This window comes from Rhinoraja longicauda, chromosome 6 (genome assembly GCF_053455715.1).
Source record: "Rhinoraja longicauda isolate Sanriku21f chromosome 6, sRhiLon1.1, whole genome shotgun sequence".
NCBI classification, from domain to species: Eukaryota; Metazoa; Chordata; class Chondrichthyes; order Rajiformes; family Arhynchobatidae; genus Rhinoraja; species Rhinoraja longicauda.
The window spans coordinates 36784606-36804469 of record NC_135958.1 but is presented as its reverse complement, the minus strand read 5'-3'; the positions used below and the strand labels follow the sequence as shown (position 1 = coordinate 36804469).

General features: G+C 39.9%; 1 protein-coding gene across 1 annotated transcript in view; it reads right to left on the bottom strand.

Moving 5' to 3' along the window:
• Positions 1 to 19864, bottom strand: part of pmfbp1 (polyamine modulated factor 1 binding protein 1) — a 549552-nt gene that overhangs the window by 30880 nt on the left and 498808 nt on the right. The window contains exons 39-41 of the mRNA XM_078400784.1: positions 13320 to 13394; positions 8451 to 8544; positions 8056 to 8126 (exon numbers count right to left, since the gene is read on the bottom strand). Coding sequence (XP_078256910.1) covers positions 8056 to 8126; positions 8451 to 8544; positions 13320 to 13394 — 240 coding nt within the window. The remainder of the gene's footprint in view (positions 1 to 8055; positions 8127 to 8450; positions 8545 to 13319; positions 13395 to 19864) is intronic.

Genomic DNA, 19864 nt, shown 5'->3' with positions numbered 1-19864 from the left:
AGTTTGCATGCTTTCTCCACGACTGTGTGTTTTTTCTCTCGGTGCACTTGTTTCATTTCACACCCTGAAGACGTGGGTTAACCGACCACTATAGCTTTCCTTCCAGAGTTGGTTAATAGCAAAAATAATCAAAGGGATTTTGAAGGGCCTACATCAGAGGGAATAAGTTGCAGGGATACAGGAAATAAGATAGAGGAGTATGGAACTCATGGGATTGTTCTTCTGGGCCTCAAGAAAAAGAAAACTGTTAGAGTGACTAAAAATGTGTGCAAGTTCTATTAAAATAAAAAGCATTTTAATAAACCATTATAATAAAAATGAAAACCTAACAATAAATATAATTGGTTTTTTTTAGAATATCAGGGCTGATAGACAATAGACAATAGACAATAGACAATAGAAAATAGGTGCAGGAGAAGGCCATTCGGCTCAAAAAATATCAGGGCTGATCAGGAAAGATTTTTTGCAGAGCAACTCTGACGGCAGAAACCTTTCACATTTCAATCAGAGCTGGTTTCTTTCATTACGTTGCTTACTGATACAAAATATTGGATAAATTACCATTGCAGTTATTGTTATGTACACAGGTACGAACTAGCTAAAATGTAAGAAATTCGATGAGGTTGCTCCACGGAGGCTCAAAAAATGCAATATTTAATTAAGCATTCTGAATGTTTGCAAATGAAAATTTCTTAAAGGTAAAGATGAGGTTTTTTTTATCATGGTACGTAAATCAACCACCACTTTTGGATTCTTTGTGGCTCTCTACACTCCTCTGTATGTGCAAGATTTGAAAAAATATTGCTTGATCCTTTCAATGTTCCAGAAATAGCAAGTGCTTTGGAGTTTTTCTTTGCGTGATGAAATGTTTAATATATACTAAGCTGCTGCCTTACATGGAACTGATGCTTTATTACAATCTATCTTGCTTTCAGCCATAATCTTTCTTGACTAAATTATGTTTTTGCTTTCCATTTGGAATTAAATTCCCAAACACCATTTTCTCTCTATTCACTGGCTAAATGATTTTAAATGTATATGGAAAATAATTGTATTGCTACAAGTAGAGATAGGGTTAATTGGCTTCTTTTCTTTGATAAGTATTTCATTGTAGAGGGAGAGTGACCTTTTGGATGTCGGTCATGCGTTAAATCTTTCCCCTTTAAGCTTGATAATGGAAAACTGTAGATTTCCTTTAAGTGAGAAGCAGTTGAATTGATTTTCTGTGGTGTAATTACCAGTTATTAAACAGCTACATTAGGTTTCAGGTAAATGCTTTCACAATACTTTCAACTCTCAGGGCTGGGTAAAAGACAGCCAGCCAAAGGATCACTGTTGAATGAATGCTCCACCCGATCCTTTAAACTTAGTTAATATACAAAGTTTGCATCCTGAAAAATTTATCTTAAATATTCCCTATAAGTGCATGTCAAAGATATTCACACTGTTAAAAAAAAAACCCCAAGTAAAACTATCAAATTGCTATTGTCTAACTCCATTTAATTCTTTCATGACATTCCCACTATTTTTTCATGTTAATATTTCTTCCATAGGTTTATTTATAGGAGAGGATTTGGGTTCACTTTGAAAGGCAGGAACTGTTTAAGAAAAGTCAGCACAGTCTCACAACTCTGATGGATGACGGCAAAGTGGTCGATATTGTCCATGTGGATTTTAGTAAGGCTTTTGCTCAGGTCTCTCATGGTAAGTTGATCCAGAATGTTAAGGATCCAAAATTGGTGAACTGGATCTAAAGTTTCGGTGATTGGAGGCAGAGGATAGCGATGAGTAGGTGTTTTTCTGACTAAAAATCGGTAAAAAAGTGGTGTACCACAGTGATCGCTGCTGGATAGCGCCACCAGCAGTGGCTGCCTTGCCAACAGTCAGTCTGTTCTTTCTTCTTTTTTGTTATTTTTAGTATGTGTTAAAAGTATGTTTTAGTATTCCTTGGTTTGTTTTATGCGGGGGTTGGGGGAAACTTTTTTTCAATCTCTTACCTCGACGGAGATGCGATTTTTTTTCTTCCTCGCATCGTATCTCCGTCTCCACTGTAGCCTAACATCGTGGAGTTGCCGACCTTTCCTGGAGTCTGCGGGACTTTGACATCACGGAGCTTGCGATCCCTTTGCAGGGGATCGAAGCTCCAACCGCAGGCCCTGTGGACATTAACATCGTGAAGCCCACGGTCTCTCGAAAGAAGAGGCCGACTTGGGAGCTCCATGCCGCGGAGAGAGTTTCAACCGCTCCGACGCGGGGGTTTCGATCACCCCAACGGGGGCTTCAATCGTCGACTATGGGGACTTCGATCACCCTGACTGCAGATGGTTCGACTGCCTCGACCGCGGGAGAACAAAGAGGAAGAAAATTGAACTTTATTGCCTTCAATCACAGTGAGGAATGCGGAATCCACTGTGATGGATGTTTATGTTAACTTTTATGTGGTTGTGTGTCTTGTTACTTTTCACTTAGTATGGCTGTATGGTAACTCAAATTTCACTGTAGCTTAATTGGTATATGTGACAATAAACTGACCTTGAAACCTTGGAGTGTTTGAAACCTTGGTGTGTTTGTTGTCCAGATAAGTGCGAGGCAATGCACTTTGGGATGTTAAATTCTGTCTGGACATGGCAGGGACCTTCAGAAAGTGGATATACAGAGAAACCTTGGGTTGTGTGTTCATAGCTCCCTGAAAGTGGTGATGCATATGGATAGGGTTGTGAAAAAAAAAATGTTGTCTGCTTGCCCTCGTCAGTAAAAGCATTGGGAATAAGAGTTGGCACATCATGTTGCAGCTGGACAAATTATTCATTAAGCCGCACTTAGGAATATTGTCTACATTTCTAGTCACCACATTACATGAAGGATACACATGTGCTACACGTGTGGGTTTAAACTAAATAGTGGGGGGGAGGGGTTGACAAATTGGGAATATAAAGATGGAGTTAAAGGGGAAGTGAATACAGGAAAAATTGCAAAAGATTCCCGAATTAATAGGAAGGAAAGTTCGAGAAGGGATAAGAGAGTAATGTCAGGGCCAATAGTGACTGGTGTGAGAAAGGAGGTGAATACCAACGTTAGAGTGTTGTATTTGAATGTGCGAAGTATAAAAAATAAAGTGGATGAGCTCAAGGTTCAGTTAGATATTGGGAAGTATGATGTTGTGGCAATTACAGAGACATGGCTGCAAGAGGACCAGGGCTGGGAGCTGAATATTCAGGGGTATACATCCTATCGAAAAAGACAGACAGGTGGGCAGAGGGGGTGGGTTTGCTTTAATTTCCTTTCCATTATTGGAATCTGTCATGGGACACAGTGGAGGTAGATACCATTATATGGTTTCAAAGGCATTTGGACAGGCATTTGGTTGCAAAGGAGTATGGGCATACAGGCCGACTGAGAGCAAATTCAATTACTGTGGCGAGACATGAACAGCATGGATGAGATGGCCTATAAAGGCCTGTTTCTGGGTTGTACGTTTGCTGCTGAAAATATAATTGTCACAGATTCTGCAGCCTCGGCTAATTCTCTTGGAAGGAGACAACAGCAGCAGAAACAACAATAGAGGGTGCATCAAACTTCATCTCTTCTGTGCAGCGTTTGGTGGCTCATCACAGTGTGTGGCTGAAATCAGTTGACGGTCAAGGATAGCGCACTGCAGAAAATATTAAGTGAAGCAAATAATAGGGGAGGAGGTTGAAGGAAACTATATCTGCTGCCATATCCTGGTCCCATAACTCTCTTTCTAGTTTCCTCCTGGACCCAAATGCTGAACTGGCTTTGTAAGCGGTTCCCTCGGGCCAGGTGCTTTCTCTATTTCCCAACGCAACAAACAGCAAGAAAAATAGATGACCACAGGTGACTGTGTTGTTGGATATCAAATTGCACCCCTGGAACATCGATTCAGGAGTATCGCAGGCAAGTATTCCATGCACAATCATTTATAGCTACTCCTTCGTTGGCTTTCTCATTTTGGCAGAAATCGTAATTTTTTTTAATGTTAATGAAGTAATCCATGCCGGAGTAAAGCAAGATCAAACCAACATTAAGTATGGGCTGTTAAAGTGACAAATGACATTCACACAATACCAGTGCCACATGTAGGGTTGCCAACTATCTCACTCCCAAATAAGGGACAAGGTGACGTCACCGCCCCACGTGACCTCACCCAGCCAGGGGCCATGTGCTCCCGCACCACCAATGGCAGCCGCCCGGGCCGGGAGGCGAGTTGCTATGCAACCTCCGTTAGGCCGCGCCTGGGCCTCTGGACCTACAGTGTCCGGGCCTACAGCGTCTGAGCCAACTGCACCACCTGGGCCTAATACAGGACAAGGGCGGTCCCATACGGGACAAACCAATTTAGCCCAAAATACGGGATGTCCTGGCTAATACGGGACAGTTGGCAACCCTAGCCACATGTTAATCATCTCCAACAAGAAAACACCGTCACTATCAATATCACAGGGATCACCCACAGGGATCATCAGCCACTTGAATGCTGCAGTCACAGAAGAAGGGCAGAAGATGGATATCTTGCAGCAGATAATTGATATCTTTATTACCCAGAGCCTTTCTGACATCTGTAAAGAATAAAATGGAAGACTCCGAGTGCTGGAGTAACTCAGGAGGTTAGGCAGTATCTCAGGAGAACTTGGATTAGTGATATTTTGGATCAGGACCTATCTTCAAATTGTTCCTCCAATTTGCATTTGGCCTCACTCTGGCCTTTCTGTCCTGGGCCTCCTCCATTGTGAGGCCAAACGCAAATTGGAGGAACAGCACCTCATATTTTGCTTGGGCATCTTACACCCCAGCGGTATGAATATTCATTTCTCTAACTTCAAGTAACCCTTGCATCCCCTCGCTCCCCATTCCTTCCTCCACCCTAGTCGCCATACTAGTTTCACTATTGTCTTGTTGGGGTTTCACTGTCTGTATAGCTCGTTATCACCTAGCCCACAGCCAACAATGGACCTTTCCTTGATCACCGTTACTTTATGGATATCTTTCATTCATTGTTCTCTATATCACCGTCTATATCTCTTGTTTCCCTTTCCCCTGACTCTCAGACTGAAGAAGGATCTCGACCCAAAGTGTCACCTATTCCTTTTCTCCAGAGATATTGCCTGACCCGCTGAGTTACTCCAGATTTTTGTGTTTATTGTGGATACAGTTGGGGTGGGGGGGGTGGTTTGATAGGCAGATGGTTGGACAAAGGCCAGAGATGAAAAGATAGGGTTGAAGAGTTGCGAATGTGAAGCTAGAAGGAATGTAGGTGGGATTTAGGAGGGTCAGGCTTTGTCCTGTCCTTCCTCTCTTCCTGTTTTCTTCTCCCTCCTACAATTAGTCTGAAGAATGGTCCCGAACCAAAACATCGCCTATCCATGTTTTCCAGAGATGCTGCATGACCCGCTGTTTTACTCTAACACATTGTGTCTTTTTTTTGTAACCCAGCATCTGCAGTTCCTTGCTTCTACTTGTTGTTAACTATTTCACTCATAGATTGGATAACTGAGCAGTACAACCTTGACAAACAACAACAACATTAAAAATGATCAGGTCACACATTGAAGCAGACCAAATGTCCACAACTGAAAAATGATGCTTCTCAAATCACCATTTTAGTGTCAGATCATCTGGTAGTGGATTAATGGTGAAATATAGTTAAATTAGAAAAGGAAAGTTGAAGTTGTAATGAATTGTAAGAAATTTGCATATTTATTCACTTTGAAAATGAAAGTCATGTAATCAATGAAATTAAATGTTAGACCAAACACATCATGAGAACAAAATGATAAAATGCAGTAAAATAATAAGTAAGTGCAAAAACATTGCACTGCCTTCTTGTATATTATATTTTTATTTAATATAAAATTTAATTTATTTAATATAAGATTACAATATAAAATATTGTATATTTTTATTTTGGCGATTTTAGTTTATTCTTGGCAAGCAAGCACAGGACTCTCTTCAGTGAAAGTTTAGATCTTGGAATGCACAAATTTTAAAGGCACTGCAAGCACTGGAGTTTAAGCTTAAAGCAACTACTGTGCACTACAAACTGTTGATAACAATAGACTACCAAAATAAAATAATCAAAGGATGTGTGCTATTTTATATTAACACATCCTGAGTTTAGTTGAGGAAAAGCCGAAAACTAAGCTCTCGCAACACAGCAAAGGTGAGTTTTGAATGAAACGGAGGGATATCAGTTGGTTCATTCAACCTGTTTTATAGACACAAAATGCTGGAGTAACTCAGCAGGACAGGCAGCATCTCTGTCTGTCCCGCTGAGTTACTCCGGCATTTAGTGTCTATCTTCGATTTAAACCAGCATCTGTAGTTCCTTCCTGCACTGTTTTATTTTATGTTTGCTTATAGGGTTGACTGTTTTTTTTGGCGTTGGGGCAGAAAAAGTAGCATCTGTTCACAAAAGTTTAAGATGTCTCTGATATCAACCTGTTTTTGTGGTTATAGCCGATGCATTGCTAGAATTTTATTAACTTGACTTAATTCAAATTCAAATTGCTTTTATTGTCATTCAAAAATAAATTTGAACGAAATTGTCGTTACCACGCAGTCACAAACAATAAAGAGCACAAGACACACAACCACACAAGTTTAACACAGACAACCATCACAGTGATTCCTCCAGGCGCACCCTCACTGTGATGGAAGGCAAGAAAAGTCTTATCTCCTCCTCCGTTCCTCTCTGCTGCCTCGAGGCGATCGAGGCTCCCGACTCCCAAAGCCCCCGCCGGGCGATGGAAGGTCCTGCAAACGGGTCGATCGAGCCTCGCGCTTCGGGGCGGTCGAAGCTGCTACGGCTGGAGCTCCCGAAAGCCGGTCGCCGGCCAGGGCCTGCGGCCGAAGCCTCCGAAATGGAAAGTCCAGGCCCTGCGATCGGAACCTTCAAGGTCGATCCCAGCTGGAAGCCGCCAACTCCCGGAGATACGACATGGAAAAAGGTCGCATCTCCGTTGAGGAGGAGATTTAAAACAAAAGGTTTCCCCCACCACCCCCCACGTATACATAGCTAAAAATAGGTCATTACATTACATACATTTAAACGTTAACAATACACAAAGAAAGAAAAAGACATAGACTGCCGGCGAGACGCAGCCACTTCCGGTTCCAATACATATTGATATAGTCATTCAATGATTTAATAAAATACCTGCCGTCTCCAAGTCTGTATTTGTTCAACAGCATATCACATGAATGTTTTCTGAGTATAAAAACTTTTTAAATACTCCGTTGGATATGGGTCAGTAATAGCTTTTAGCCTCTTTGAGGAGTTCAGAATTTGAATTCTGAACAATTAAATCAGATTTATTCACATGACATCTATCCAACATCTAATTCTGCACTGAAATGGTATGTGAGGAGTTAGTTTCCAGATCATGAACTGAGCCTGGCTATGCCAATCCATTACAAAATATATGTATTTATTTTTTCCCTCCCTCCTGTATTAATTATTTTTTTCTCTCTCGAAGATCTTGTCATCTGACCGTGGCACACTTTTACACATGCTAGTAATCTTTGAATTTAGTTTATTGCCATGTGTACTGAGGTAGAGTGAAAAGCTTTTGTTGTGTGCTAACCAGCTAGTGGAAAGACAATACATAATTACAATCGTGCCATGCTGTTTGAAGCTTTGCGTGAGTCTGATTGGTGATTATCGACAGGTTGAACTATTTTGGCCGTCTAGGCCAACACAGCTCTTGTCTGATGTCCATTCATAATCAAACATATTTATAGTAGAGACTGAGTAACAGTGATCAAGAAAATTTATCTTATCTAACTTAAGACTGCTGAGGCCAAATCTACTTGTGTTATAGTTAGTAACTTGCTTCTCTGGTCATTTATTAAATCAACTTGCAAAGCCATTAGGAAGATACTTACATAAAGATTCAGAAATGACATTAAGTACTATGAAACAGAATGGACTTCAATTTGCAGCTGAATGTCAGTACTCTTGTTAATCGTGCCAAGTTCAATGCATTGCTCAGCTTTAAAACAAATGAAACATGGTAATCTTCAGAGGTAAGTACTTACTCTTCATCCTGAATTTGGCTCCGGAGCTGATGCATGACCCTGGGGTCTTCTGTTGAGTAACTGCGCAATGCCTATATAAGAGACATAAATTAGCAAGGTTCAATAATTGAGGACAAATGGAACAGTTATTTTTCCAGGAATTATGTGATCAATTGCAATCCTCAGACAGATGAGAGTCCTGTTTCAGACCTTGTCTGTGATACAACAACCTTGGTAAGCAGTAAAAAGTTTACACTCGGCAATTACTTATAAAACAATTAACAAATGTTGCACAGCACTTGCATTCCGATGACATCATTTGGAAGCAATTTTGTCTGAGCTGAGCTGACCCTTGCACAAATCTGCTGCTACTTCACTGTCCCCCTGAAGTACCTATAGTGATTTATGAAGCTTACCTTTAATCTCTCGTTTGTTATCCTCTTCTCACCCATTTCAACTTTTAATTTCTTGTTTTCCTTCTGCAACTGTTCATTAATTTCCTGTAGATGGCTGTGTTGTGATAAAGATTTCAACAGCAAAGGTCATTACTACAGTAAAGATAAGGAATAACAATGAAAAACATTTCAACTAAAACAAGCCATCTTGTGGTCATTAATCTTATTTGAGAAAATGTGCCGCAATACTTTTGGAATGCTGCTTTACGCCAATACACCCTTCTGTGGGGTTTGCTTTGTAAGAAAATCAAAGGCTAAAGAGGCCACATACTGATTTTTCAGTAGACTCAAACAGTCAGGCAGTAAAAGTAGAGAAAGAAACACAATTAATATTTCGGGTAATAATCCAGAACTAGAAAAGTGAGAAAACAATGTTTTAAGTTGCAAAGTTGAAGGGGCAAAAGAACATTTTGTGATAGGGTGGCATAATGCATTCAGTACCATCTTTTGCATGGATGGACAAGGGCAGCATCTGTGGAGAGGGAAACATTGACTTAATGTTACAGATGATCTTACATCAGAACTGCTTAGTCCTGACACAAACAGGAAAGGTTGGATGTCTGAAATTGCTTAATTCACCATTGAATCACAAGGACTGCTCTTGTACTGTTCCAACGAGGCCCAACATAATCTCGAGGAATAGCACCCCAGCTTCCACTTTGCACTTTGCAACCTTCAGTTCTGATGGAAAGTCGTCCACGCGTAACGTAACAGTTTTTCTATAGATTGTAGAATGTACAATCTATAGAAAAACATAGAACTATTAATGTTTGTACTGGATAACTCTTATCCATGGTTACCAATTGTGAAATGAGATGACCTGAATAAATGTTAACAAACAAGATCTGGTTAAATGGTTAGGACACGGTAGCGGCATGGTAGCGCAGCGGTAGAGTTGCTGCTTTACAGCGAATGCAGCGCCGGAGACTCAGGTTCGATCCTGACTACGGGTGCTGCACTGTAAGGAGTTTGTACGTTCTCCCCGTGACCTGCGTGGGTTTTCTCCGAGATCTTCAGTTTCCTCCCACACTCCAAAGACGTACAGGTATGTAGGTTAATTGGCTGGGTAAATGTAAAAATTGTCCCTAGTGGGTGTAGGTGTAGGATAGTGTTAATGTACGGGGATCGCTGGGCGGCACGGACTTGGAGGGCCGAAAAGGCCTGTTTTCGGCTGTATATATATGATATGATATGATCACGGCTGAGGAACAGGCCCCTCAACCCATTATGTTTGTGCCAAACATGATGCAGAGATAAACTAATCTCATCTGCCTGGACATGAACCCAATACCTCCATTTCTTACATATCCATGTGCCTATCTAAAAGCCTCTTAAACACCACTATCATATCTGCCTCCACCACCTCTGGCTACTTCCCAGACTTCTCCTTCTGAATAAAGCCTGAATCTCCCACTGTTGAAGAGATTCCCACTTTTCAGTAGATTGCTAACTGCAATGTCTTATTTGGCTATTATTTATCACAAATACTGTTATATAGATATGATATTAATTTTTGTGAGTCCGCCTTAATATTCATTGCTTCTTCCAGTGGGTCTATCGTTATATTCTGTGATCTTGGTATATATTTTTTTATAAAGTCACATATCTGTAAATATTTAAAGTATTGGTTATTATTGAGATTAAATTTTGATTTTAATTGTTGAAATGATAATAAATTTCCCGTTTCATACATGTCACCCAACTTTTTAATTCCCTGTCTTTCCCATTGTCTATATGTTTTATCCATAATAGCTGGTTTAAATACCGGGTTATTCACTATTGGTGTTAATGAAGATAAGTTTCTTAATTTTAAATTTAATTTTATTTGTTTCCAAATTCGAATTATATTGTGTATAATTGGATTCTTCTTATATAATATATTATTCAATTTTATCGGGGAGAAGAGGATCGCTCCTAAATCATAAGGCAGACAATCCTCTTTTTCCATTCTTATCCATTCCATCTGTTGAGAAGGACACTCCAACCAATAAATAATATTCTTAATATGCACTGCCCAATAATAATATAAAAAATTAGGCAGTGCAAGTCCCCCTACATCTTTAGGTTTACACAAATGATTTCTTTTAATTCTATGTGCTTTGTAGTCCCATATAAAATTAGTAATATTTGACTCTAGTTTAAAAAAAAAATATTTTGGTATATATATTGGTATGGATTGAAATAAATAGAGAACAGAGGCAATTAGAGAAGACTGGGAAAAAGAATTACTGATAAAAATTTCTAAAGAAACATGGGAGAGGTATTTGATATACATACATAAATGTTCGATTAACTCTAGACATAATTTAATCCAATTTAAAATATTACACAGACTATATTACTCAAAAGTTAGGTTGAATAAATTTTATTCAAATATCTCACCCATTTGTGATAAATGTCTTTCACAAAATGCCAATCTTACACACGCTTTCGTTTCGTGCATAAAACTTCAAAGTTTTTGGGGTGATATATTTGATGTATTTACTAGTTTATTTAAGACAAAAATGGAACCTAGCATGGAAATGATTATCTTTGGAGATGTAAATAAATTAAATATATCCCAAATCTCATTTTTGAATTATGGTTTAATAATAGCGAAAAAACTCATACTTAAATTGTGGAAAAAGTCTACTCCACCAACACTTAAAATGTGGATTGGTAATATGTTGGAAACAGCACATTTGGAAGAAATGAGACTCCTCCTAATAGAAAAAAAAGACCAATTCTTATCGAGTTGGTCTCCATTTATTGACCTTGTGGAATCATGCGGTGTAATATCAGCATAAAATTAAAAATTCTGGGTTTGACTGAAAATTGATTAAGAATATTAAAAAAAAAAAAAAAAAAAAAAAAAAAAAAAAAAAAATCGATTGGTTGCGTGGGAGAATCTCCTTTCTGCTTTACTTTCGCACATTTCTTTTTTTTTTTTTTTTTTTTTTTTTCACTCTATACTCACTAATTTATTCTTTACTCTTCACTACTTCTTTCTTTCTCATTTCTTTTTAAAAAGGAAGTTGTACAAATAATGTTTTAATAATTCTTGGCACCTGTAAAAAGGAACCATTAAAATGTAATGTGCTTACTTCCAAAGAAAAAAAAAAAAAAAAAAAAAAAAAAATTATCACAAATCTCTAAACTCACAGCATTCATTCATCCCGTTTATAATATATAGTAACCAAATGCACAACCTAAAAGTATCCTAAATAACTCACCTGTTCTTTATTACTCTAACTGCTTTAACTGTTAATTTTGCATTTCAACTGCTATCATGAGATAAGACAACAATCTTATTGTAAACATAATCCATTGAGAATACCTTCTGTCCCCACTTTATAAACTCTTGACCTTTCTTGTGGGTAACATATTCCATATTTAGCTCAACCTTCTGTTTATCAGTCATATTCCATTTGGTTTCTGGTGGATTTATTTACTTTTTTCTATAAGTCATGCATGCATAATCACTTAATGGTGGAAGACGATAGTCACTTGCTTAGGGGCTTACAATCTCTTGTAAGGAATAGAGCCGCTTCATTTCCATACTCAGAACATGTACAGATCTCATCTTGTTAATAGATTAACCCCAAAATTTCATACTTAAGTATTTAGGAAGAAATTTTGATCAGATTAACCAACCATTAGAGCATTAAGTCACAGATCCACACAGCATAGATTCAAACTACGTGGCCCAACTTGCCCACACAGACCAATATGCCCCATCTAAGCTAGTCTCATGTGTCTGGTAAACCTTTCCTATCTATGTAACTAAGTGTCTTTTAAATGCTGTTATAATACTTGCCTCAACTACCTCCTCTAGCAGTTTGTTCCATATTTTTACCACTCTCTAAATGAAAAGGTTGCGCATCAGATTTCTATTAAATCTTTCCCCTCTCACCTTAAACTTATGTCCTCTGGATTCCCTTACCCAGGATAAAAGACTCTGTGCATTCACCCTATCAGTTCCCCTCATGATTTTATACACCTCTATAAGATCATCTGTCCATCCGTCCAATGCTTCAAGGTATAACGTCAGACCCTGCCAGCCTCTCCTTATGTACCTTTCCTGTCTGTAGAAAATCAAAATTTATCTCTTCAAGTCACTAAAATGTGCTATATTCCTTATTTAAGTATTTAAAGTTTAGACATACAGCATGGAAACAGGCCCTTTGACCCACTAAGGCCATGCCAATCATCCATTCTCACTAGTTCTATATTATTCCCACTTTCTCGTCCACTCCCGACACACCAGAGACAATTTTAAAGGCCAATTAACCTACAAGTGTAAACTCCACACAGACAGCACATGAGATCAGGATCGAACCAGGGTCTTTGGTGCTGTGAGGCAGCAGGTCTGCTAGCTATGCCACTGTGCTACCTTTATGTCTTAGTGCATTTGTCTTTAATCAGAATTGGAAAGACAGTTATCAACATGTCTAAAGGTGAATCGTGAGAAGGACAAGAAAGACTAGGGAATTGTGATGTGAGGAAGATAGGGAAATTGAGACTGTGAACCTCATTTGAACTAAGTCATCATTGACTTAGGATTTGTGGAAAAATATTTCCTTGCTCAGTAATATGATCCCCCACCTTAATAGGCAGAGTAACATTTAACCTTTCTGTCTTTGATCAATCTAGTCAATTGCTAAAAATAATTTCCTCATATCTGACTCTGTAGGTTGATTAGCAACAATGACCATCAGGGAATAAGCTGTTTGCACTTTCTACTTAAAGAAGTATTACTGACCAACACAGATCGAGTACAGTACTAATAACTGATACCACTGCCAGGAAATCTGACATTTATACCACTCAGTTCCCAGCAATAGCACTTACTCTTTTTCAGTTGATAGTTGGCAGATTTGCTTGGTTTGCTCTTTGATCTTATTTCCGAGTTTTTCATTGGCTTGCCTGTTTAAAAAAAAATAAAAGCAAATCTGTTTAATTGTGAATATAGGAAAGGCAGAAAATATAATAACCACATTGAATTATGCAGTTGTAGAAAGGTCTCCTGGTCTGATAATATCAATATTGTCTAATTTTCTTTTAAATAATAACTTATATCCTGCATATTGTGCCCTTGTTTTCTATTTTTATATTAAAACTCAAACATTCTTTTTTTTCTTACATTGTTAAAAAGAAACCTGAGGTTGAAACAAAATGAAATAGTTCTAGAGGGGAAAAGAGATTAAGGGCAGGGCCATTTGTGACCGATGTGAGAGGGGAGGTAAATACAGAAGTTAAAGCGTTGTACTTAAATGCGCGTAGTATAAAAAATAAAGTGGATGAGCTTGAGGCTCAGTTAGTCATGGGCAAGTATGATGTTGTAGGGATCACTGAGACATGGCTACAAGAGGACCAGGGCTGGGAACTGAATATTCAGGGGTACACAACGTATAGAAAAGACAGACAGGTGGGCAGAGGGGGTGGGGTTGCTCTGCTGGTAAGGAATGATATTCATTCCCTTGCAAGGGGTGACATAGAATCAGGAGATGTTGAATCAGTATGGATAGAAATGAGGAATTGTAAGGGTAAAAAGACCCTAATAGGAGTTATCTATAGGCCCCCAAACAGTAGCCTCGACATAGGGTGCAAGTTGAATCAGGAGATAAAATTGGCGTGTCACAAATGTAATGCTACGGTGGTTATGGGAGATTTCAACATGCAGGTAGACTGGGAAAATCAGGTTGGAAATGGACCCCAGGAAAGAGAGTTTGTAGAGTGCGTTCGAGATGGATTCTTAGAACAGCTTGTACTGGAGCCTATCAGGGAGAAGGCAATTCTCGATTTAGTGTTGTGTAATGATCCTGATCTGATAATGGGACTAGAGGTAAAAGAGCCATTAGGAGGCAGTGATCACAACATGATAAGTTTTACTCTGCAAATGGAAAGGCAGAAGGGAAAATCGGAAGTGTCAGTATTACAGTATAGCAAAGGGGATTACAGAGGCATGAGGCGGGAGCTGGCCAAAATTGACTGGAAGGAGGCCCTAGCAGGGAAGACGGTAGAACAGCAATGGCAGGTATTCCTGGGAATAATGCAGAGGTTGCAGGATCAATTTATCCCAAAGAGGCGGAAAGACTCTAAGGGGAGTAAGAGACACCTGTGGCTGATGAGGGAAGTCAAGGACAGCATAAAAATTAAGGAGAGGAAGTATAACATAGCAAAGAAGAGTGGGAAGACAGAGGATTGGGACTCTTTTAAAGAGCAACTAAAGTTAACTAAAAAGGCAATACGGGGAGAAACGATGAGGTACGAGGGTAAACTAGCCAATAATATAAAGGAGGATAGCAAAAGTTTTTTTAGGTACGTGAAGAGGAAAAAAATAGTCAAGGCAAATGTGGGTCCCTTGAAGACAGAAGCAGGGGAATTTATTATGGGGAACAAAGAAATGGCAGACGAGTTAAACCGTTACTTTGGATCTGTCTTCACTGAGGAAGATACACACAATCTCCCAAATGTTCTAGGGGCCGGAGAACTTAGGGTGATGCAGGAAATGGTTTTGGGTAGACTGATGGGACTGAAGGCTGATAAATCCCCAGGGTCTGATGGTCTGCATCCCAGGGTACTTAAGGAGGTGGCTCTAGAAATAGTGGAAGCATTGGAGATCATTTTTCAATGTTCTATAGATTCAGGATCAGTTCCTGTGGATTGGAGGATAGCAAATGTTATCCCACTTTTTAAGAAAGGAGGGAGAGAGAAAACGGGTAATTATAGACCAGTTAGTCTGACATCAGTGGTGGGGAAGATGCTGGAGTCAATTATAAAAGACAAAATTGCTGAGCATTTGGATAGCGGTAACAGGATCATTCCGAGTCAGCATGGATTTACGAAGGGGAAATCATGCTTGACAAATCTACTGTAATTTTTTGAGGATGTAACTAGGAAAATTGACAGGGGAGAGTCGGTGGATGTGGTGTACCTCGACTTTCAGAAAGCCTTCGACAAGGTCCCACATAGGAGATTAGTGGGCAAAATTAGAGCACATGGTATTGGGGGTAGGGTACTGACATGGATAGAAAATTGGTTGACAGACAGAAAGCAAAGAGTGGGGATAAATGGGTCCCTTTCGGAATGGCAGGCAGTGACCAGTGGGGTACCGCAAGGTTCGGTGCTGGGACCCCAGCTATACATTAATGACTTAGATGAAGGGATTAAAAGTACCATTAGCAAATTTGCAGATGATATTAAGCTGGGGGGTAGTGTGAATTGTGAGGAAGATGCAATAAGGCTGCAGGGTGACTTGGACAGGTTGTGTGAGTGGGCGGATACATGGCAGATGCAGTTTAATGTAGATAAGTGTGAGGTTATTCACTTTGGAAGTAAGAATAGAAAGGCAGATTATTATCTGAATGGTGTCAAGTTAGGAAGAGGGGATGTTCAACGAGATCTGGGTGTCCTAGTGCATCAGTCACTGAAAGGAAGCATGCAGGTACAACAGGCAGTGAAGAAAGCCAAAGGAATGTTGGCCTTCATAACAAGAGGAGTTGAGTATAGGAGCAAAGAGGTCCTTCTACAGTTGTACCGGGCCCTGGTGAGACCGCACCTGGAGTACTGTGTGCAGTTTTGGTCTCCAAATTTGAGGAAGGATATTCTTGCTATTGAGGGCGTGCAGTGTAGGTTCACTAGGTTAATTCCCGGAATGGCGGGACTGTCGTATGTTGAAAGGCTGGAGCAATTAGGCTTGAATACACTAGGCCAGTTCGTTGGATGCTTTCAAGAGAGAGCTGGATAGAGCTCTTAAGGATAGCGGAGTGAGGGGGTATGGGGAGAAGGCAGGAACGGGGTACTGATTGAGAGTGATCAGCCATGATCGCATTGAATGGCGGTGCTGGCTCGAAGGGCTGAATGGCCTACTCCTGCACCTATTGTCTATTGTCTATTGTCTATATTCAAATGCAATATCTGTAATACGCTTGAGAGGATCTCTTATGACATTCATCGCAGTCAGGAATTTAATAACAAATATTTGTTTGTTTTTCATTTACAGATGAGTATCATTAGCATGTCCAGCAATCATTGCCCATGTCTAAATGTCCTTGAGCTCACATGAACTGACACAATCCTTGGATTATGATATTTCATATTATTGTGGGTAAGGGAGTCCTAGAACAGGCTCAGCTTCTTGAAGAAACAATGATATGATTCCATATCATGAATGCAGATGCTTCTATTATCATGTACTATACTAGCTTATTCTGATTGGCAAAGACTCTGATATTGTGAAAACAGTATTACTACAGTGTATCCTGTGGATGATACAGACAACCATAGTGTGCCAGCCAAGATTCAAGACCGTTTGACTGTCATATGTCCCAGATAGAACAATGACATTCTTACTTGCAGCAGCACAACAGAATATGTAAATGTAATAATAATAATAATAATAATGCATTTTATTTATATAGCGCTTTTCATATACTCAAAGACGCTTTACAGAGATTTTGAGAACATAGGGAAATTAATAAATAGATAAATAAGTAAATAAATAAATGAACAGAGAAAGGAGACAGAAGGTGAGGTGACCTTCAGTGGTTGAAGGCAGTACTGAACAGGTGAGACTTCAGTGATGTTTTGAATGTGGTGAGTGTGGAGGAGTCTCTAACGGTTTGGGGTAGTGAGTTCCATAGGGTGGGAGCAGCGATGGAGAAAGCCCTGTCCCCCCAGGATCTGAGTTTGGTCCGGATGTGGGGGGATAGGAGATTACGCTGTAAACAATATAATAAACGAGAACAAAAAGTTCAGTGTACACACATATACGCACATATACGCACGTACACACATATATAAACACATATATACACATACATACACACACACACACGTATATATGTGTACAGTGTGTGTATGTATGTATTTGTGTGTACATATATATACACACACATACATATACACACACACACACACACATATTTCCTTACTTTTTGTGCTATGTTTTATATATATATATATAAAACATAGCACAAAAAGTAAGGACATTTGTGTTTGGTAGATTATTTCTTTGTTGTAACAATGCTTCTTGGCAATAAATCTTATACCGTTGGAAAGCCTGTTTATTTCCCTTTTAAATGGTGCCACATTTGTAAGGAACATGCATTTTTGGGATGAGCAGCAGAGCTGAGTATGTGGGTTGAGCCCATGAAAAATCTGCCAAATCTTCTCTGCCAATGCCAAACAGCTTATTCTGCCATTGACTCTTGTTCGGTGTTGTTTGGTGGATTGGATGATTGAAGTCTGAAGAAACAAGACATATTGGCAATTTAACAATTTATTCATTTAATAAACAGGAGCCTCAGTAGCGTGTGGAAGAACCATACACAGCCACAACAGCCTGGCACCTCCTCCTCATGCTGGTCACCAGCCTGGTCACACACTGTTGTGGGATGGCATCCCATTCTTCAACCAGCATTTGTCGCAAGTCAGCCAACGTGGTTGTGTTGGTCACTCTGGCATGAACAGCACGCCCAAGCTGATCCCACAAGTGTTCAATGGGGTTGAGGTCAGGACTGCTGGCAGGCCATTCCATCCTCTCCACTCCCAAATTCTGGAGGTAGTCTCTGAGAAACCCTGCTCTGTGGGGGCGAGCATTGTCATCTTGGAGGATAGAGTTCGGTCCCAGACTGTGGAGATATGGGATTGCCACTGGTTGCAGAATCTCATCTCGATATCTCTCTGCATTGAGATTGCCTCCAATGATGACAAGCCTCGTTTTTCCAGTGAGGGAGATGCCGCCCCACACCATCACACTGCCTCCACCAAAAGATGTTACTCTATCGGTGCAGCAATCAGCATAGCGTTCTCCGCGTCTTCTCCACACTTTGACCCTATGATCCAACTGCCGTAGGCAGAATCTGGACTCATCGCTGAACATAACGTTCCTCCACATGTTCAGGTTCCAGAGCACGTGTTGCCGACACCAGCGCAAACGGGCCTGACGGTGAAGGGCAGTCATGGCAGGCCTCCTGGCAGCCCTATGAGACCGGAGATCGGCTGCGTGCAGTCTGTTCTGAATTGTCTGGGCAGAGAGCCGTCGGCCATATCGTCCTGCAAACCTTGACTGCAAATCTGAAGAAGACAGCCTATGGTTCCTAAGTGCTGACAGGGTGAGGAAACGGTCTTCTTCGGGTGTCGTCTTCTTGGGACGTCCACTTCGCGGCCTGTCTCTGACATCCCCCGTTATATGGAACTTGGCCTTCACTTTGGAAATGGTACTAGGGCTCACTCCAAATAATGCCGCAACTTGGTTTTGCGGAACACCAGCTTGAAGTTGCCCTATCGCACGGGCCCTATCCAGATCAGTCAAACGTGGCATGCCGATTCATGGAGCAAACACCTACTGACCACTGTAGCAGGGCCCATGCTCACAGATGCTGCCAATCAGGTACCAATCAGGCACCTGATTGTCAGCACCTGGGGGTACCAGAAGCTCAAAACAAGAGTCAATAGCAACAGCAGAATAAGCTGTTTGGCATTGGCAGAGAAGATTTGGCAAATTTTTCATGGGCACAATCCATATACTCAGCTCTGCTGCTCATCCCACAAATGCATGTTCCTTACAAATGTGGCACCATTTAAAGGGGAAATAAACAGGCTTTCCAACGGTATAAGATTTATTGCCAAGAAGCATTGTTACAACAAAGAAATAATCTACTAAACACAAATTTCCTTACTTTTTGTGCTATGTTTATATCTATGTATTCAGAGATTATTTGGAGATTTGTTTAATAGCTTTGTGTCTTGTACTCGGTGATAGGCAGCTTTTGGGGATCGGTAGATGAGCCATTCATTATAGGATACCTTCCTCCTGATATATCCATAATATGTGTGATGCTGGCCGTCAGGAAGGTTCAAGTCATTGGTGATCCCCAAGAAGTTGACTTCGGGAACTTCCTTTTTTTTAATTTTATATTTTTTATTTTTGAAAAGCATATGTACAAATAGAAATAAGAAAAAACACATTTGTTACAAAGTTCTTACATAGCTTCAATTTTTAAATTTTTGAAGAGAGAAAGTAAAAATAAAAATAAAAAACTATAAACTTGGGGAGAGAGAATAAGAGGGTTAAAAAAAAGGATCTAACAATAAAAATTAACGGGAGTAGATCCGGGAGACAATAACCACAGTTGTACAACCAACCCCTAACTCAAGTTTCAACTTTTAATTTAAATTTTTTATTTTAGTCCTGTGCCAAACCCATTTACTTTTCTAAAAATTCAATAAATGGAGACCATATTTTTAAAAATAACTCAGGTTTGTCGATTAAGGCAAACCTTATTTTTTCCAAATGCAGGGTCTCTGTCATTTCCGTAGTCCACATTTTAATTGTGGGGGTTATTGGTTTTTTCCAAAATTTAAGTATTAATTTTTTCGCAGTTATTAGA